At 34.4% G+C, this 4,314-nt stretch overlaps 1 protein-coding gene across 1 annotated transcript in view; it reads right to left on the bottom strand.

Annotated features, from left to right (window-relative positions):
- Window positions 1-2,042: 2,042 nt before the first annotated feature.
- Smp_130950 (putative DNA double-strand break repair rad50 ATPase) overlaps window positions 2,043-4,314 on the bottom strand; it is a gene marked incomplete at its 3' end in the record, with an annotated part of 16,228 nt that continues 13,956 nt past the window's right edge. Inside the window, exons 6-8 of the mRNA XM_018792963.1 lie at window positions 4,155-4,195; window positions 3,811-3,847; window positions 2,043-2,212 (exon numbers count right to left, since the gene is read on the bottom strand). Coding sequence (XP_018647523.1) covers window positions 2,043-2,212; window positions 3,811-3,847; window positions 4,155-4,195 — 248 coding nt within the window. The remainder of the gene's footprint in view (window positions 2,213-3,810; window positions 3,848-4,154; window positions 4,196-4,314) is intronic.

The raw sequence follows: 4,314 nt of genomic DNA, 5'->3' as shown, positions 1-4,314 counted from the left end.
TGAGCCATGTTGGTAGATGCAGACTGTTTGGTTGGGGTTCGCGTGACTATCGTAACCAATGGTTGGAGACTCTGTGTGACATAGCTCAGGATCGATCACAATGGCGTAGGTGTATACACTCTTTATCTTCCCTTAAACCTTGAGATTAAAGTTGCTTCATAACATTTTTCCTTCCTATACTATATTCTTATATACAACCTTTCTTTTATATATTACCACCACTAAATTAACTACTATGAATTCGGTGTTCATCTTGTTGTGCTAATGAGTTATGGCAACTTGGACCGATGCATATATGTGCCTGGTCCTACGTTGTAGCTGACTGACTGACTGAGAGCAAATTTGTACGCAGATATAGTATAAGATTTGAACAGGTTAAGAGTTCCCTTCTATTTTGGAAAGGTTGTAAAAGCCATACAGGATCAAAACATTGAAGCAGTTTATTATTGAACATTTGAATCCATTTTTTAAAGTATATAACTGCAAAAAAAAAAAACGAAAACTACAATTTTACTCTAAATTTACTTTAAATTAAAACAGGGATCCAATTACAAGTAATGTCTACCCAAATATCAAAGTTATTCTGACAGACGTGGCATGACACAGAACCATTGTGTTGTTTAATTCAATAATACATTCGAATAGTTAACTTTAGTATACCTCATGATATGGATTGATCAATTTCTATGTACAACAACCAAATTAACGCTATGATAATTTGATGACATAAAAAATCAATTATTTAATGGTGAAAAATATTGACATTCATTATGTAGTCTTATAAATACAATAAACAAATCAGCCCATGCTCATTCGTACTGATAGTGAAGATGAGTAAGTAGTACAACCAGAAACCACCCACTACATGATTTTCAAATGATGTTTCAACAGACACTAGTTAATGCCGTAGATCATTCAACAACTATGCATTAATACAACGATACTACCTTATATATCAGAGGTTTAGTTGCAGTTCTGAGATTGGTATAATTTATAGGTTGTATCGATTGAATTCAGAGTATCACTGACGAATACAGCCGACAAAGTAAACCAATCTCTACAAAACCCCTTCAACCAAGCTATAAGAGTCAGATCATAAGTGACTTACTACAAGAAACACCTGAAGCTCTAATAAAGACTTGTGACTGGTAGAGTTCAGATATGTAGAGAGTGAAAGTTGCTACCAGTGATATTAGATGATTGCCATGACATTCCAAATTCTTTTAATCTGCAATTGCACCACTACACCCCAACTCATTGCTTCTAAAGACTGAGTTCCGTGCGAGATCTGATGGGTTCAATCCCTAAATGGGTGGTGAGCACCACTGTAGTATGTCTAATGCCTCCTAGTTTTCAGTGATACTCATATTGAGATTAATTCATGACGAGTACAAACGACAAATTATTCGGAACTTTCGTTGAATATAATAACCGGTAGTTACATGACCAGATAAAAAGTGGCAGTGAAAACAATTTGAAGATGATAAGTGAACAGACATTGAAGATGAATAACAAGGAATTATCGTGTATGTTTTATATTGGTAACATTGAATAATTTATATTTCCCATGGAGAATTACTGAGAATTGTAATAAAACCAAATATAAGAAACGAAACTACGTACGTGCACACATACACACGTTTCAATGGAAAAAAGATCAGTTAAGGCAAAATATAGACAAAAACAAGCAAAAATAAAACTGAGTAAAATTGCAAGGGTAAAGTCGAGCAATGGAGATAAAGAGTTAAATGCTTAATGGCTGAATGAATTGATAAAACATGAAATAGGATTGTAAACACAATAAGTAAAATTACTTTTTTTTGCAATGGATTACATTGAATATATGGATGAATGGGTGAATGTATAGTGTTTTATACTTTTTGAATAAAAGTTATTTCGAAGGTGAACTGACAAATTTCTATAGAAAAAAAAACAGGAAAACAATAAATAAGGAAAAATTAAGATATTTATATATATGAATAGTATAAACTAGTATAAATGAAGTTCCTTTGAATACCGATGACAACGTTCCTTGATACAAATTATGGGAGTCCTGATCTTCTATGTACTCCATTTTTTCTCTCGCGACAAAATTTCTTTCCAACTTTTGGTCCACTATGAGAGGATGGAGATGAATTGCCGGAAGCTAGCAGAGTACCACCATTTTGATGTTTACGTCCTCTTCCGTGACGACGTTCCTTACACATTTGACCTATGAAAAAAAGAAACCAGGAACTGAGAATACAACCGAAATGTATATAATATTTTAATACAAATAACCGAAAACTGGTGTAGTCTTCTCTTAACATATTTACTAAGTAGAAATTCATGTACTCCCGGCTTTAGATGTGATGGGAAGTGATGGTACCCAGTTCCAGAGTTTAAAGTAGAGGAAAGTGAGATTCAATCAGTAGTTGGACATCGAGTACCACTAACTCAACCAAGTGTCATACATTCATAATCTGCCGGTGTCAAGTGTATGTAACACTTAAAGTTTGAGATGAGAATGATACTTCAGTTATGATATTAAGATATAAATTATCAGCTCACTGAAGGAAACATAAAAATAAAACTTAGTTGACAGAACGGAGAAATCTCTTTTCAATTAGTTTTTCATCACGGCTCTACACAAATGCATACATACGTATGATTTACATCAACGAAATAATGCTCATCAAGTAGTTGACCAATGTAATAATCAGAAAATTTCGCATCGATTACAAAAAATATTGAGTAATTGAAAGAAAGGGGATTATAACAATCAAATTATTCTAAAAATCAAACATTTGCTACACTGCGCGCGAGACCAAAGGTCCTAGGGGTTCGAGTCCCACGTGCTTCCAGGTTTACCATCGTGGTCTACACTAAATCGACTTATGAATTCAACTATTAAATAACTACAATCTCTATTAATCCCCATTCTGATAATATAAAAAGAAATAACAAAATACTCTGGAAGGTCAGTATTATAGTATTATAACAAGAATCAAAATACGGATGTTGAGAATATGTAAAAATACAAAAGTGGAGGAAATTGGAAAATTGTTTGAATATTTCTGAAAGAAGGTACTTATTGAAAATTCAGCTGAAAGCTCACTACTATACCTATTACCGAGAGAGTGGTTGTACAAACGTCTTTTGGACGCAGAGGTTACGTTTGTGAACACGAATTCCGATAGCTTCCGCAATATGGAACAGACAAACTCGTTAACCACGTGGTGAATTTGATGGAATATGGTGGATAACCTTAAAAGTCTTATTCAAGCCAATGTGATGTCCTGTACCCATCAAGTGAGAGAGAACAGAACTCTTAATGACTCTTATATGTCCTGTTGCCAGATGAAAAGATTTAATCCTCGGATGTACAATGAATGCACATTTTTAATTTAAAAACAAATTTTATAGACAGCTGTATGGTCTTATTATGCAGTCACTATTAAGTCCACTCCATTGAGATACTTTCTTCGTGAAATTAGAAAATGATCCGCCTACAGAAACGAATCGATTAGCATTTATTCTCGCTACACAGAAACACATTTGTTTAAACTAGTGGCCGATACTTTAGTTTGATCGGAACTGAAGATTAGATAAATATAATAAAAGTTAATAATCTATGGAAATATATCAGTCCTATAAGAAATCAGTCACCGCCAGCATACCTTAAGGGTAATGTCTTTGATTGTTAAATTGGGTGACGAGTTGTGTCGAGTAACAAGAGTATCATTTCGTTTGAAAATGAAAATATGCCTTTTTAACAACTTGATCAACTAATTAATTTAAAGAATTAATATTTGAAAAATAGAAACTTGCCTTCAGGACAATCACCATCAGCACTGCATCGTGTACGCTGAAAACAAACAGAAACAATGCAAAGAATAAACATTAATTCTGAACAATATTTAATTAAAGACATTAAACTTGAAATTTTCTGAATGGAGAACGTCCGTAGATAGAAACCGTATTAGCACATTTTTAACTTATAATGCTGTTCAGAATTAATAAAGACTGTCGTATGATGGATGCTGAAATAGATTATTACGTAATATTTAATAACAAATGTTAATTTTTAAGGAATAACATAAAGGTAAACAAAGCCCCCAAAATGCCCTGGTACGGCCGAGAGTGGGGAGAGTCCACTCTCCCTCTCCAAATGCTCTCACATGGCCACGCGTATATAGCCTCTGCCAGGGAAGTCCTACTCACTGCCTTCTCGTGGCGGGGGTGTTATTCACAAAAGTGAGAGGACGAAAAGCGAATGTCCGGCGCTTTAACCGGGTTGGTGGACAAGGCGAGTCCACCTAGGGGAGTTGGAAA

This window comes from Schistosoma mansoni, chromosome 1 (assembly GCF_000237925.1).
Source record: "Schistosoma mansoni strain Puerto Rico chromosome 1, complete genome".
Taxonomy (NCBI): domain Eukaryota; kingdom Metazoa; phylum Platyhelminthes; class Trematoda; order Strigeidida; family Schistosomatidae; genus Schistosoma; species Schistosoma mansoni.
The sequence above is the reverse complement of the archived record's forward strand: the minus strand, read 5'-3'. Positions and strand labels throughout refer to the sequence as shown.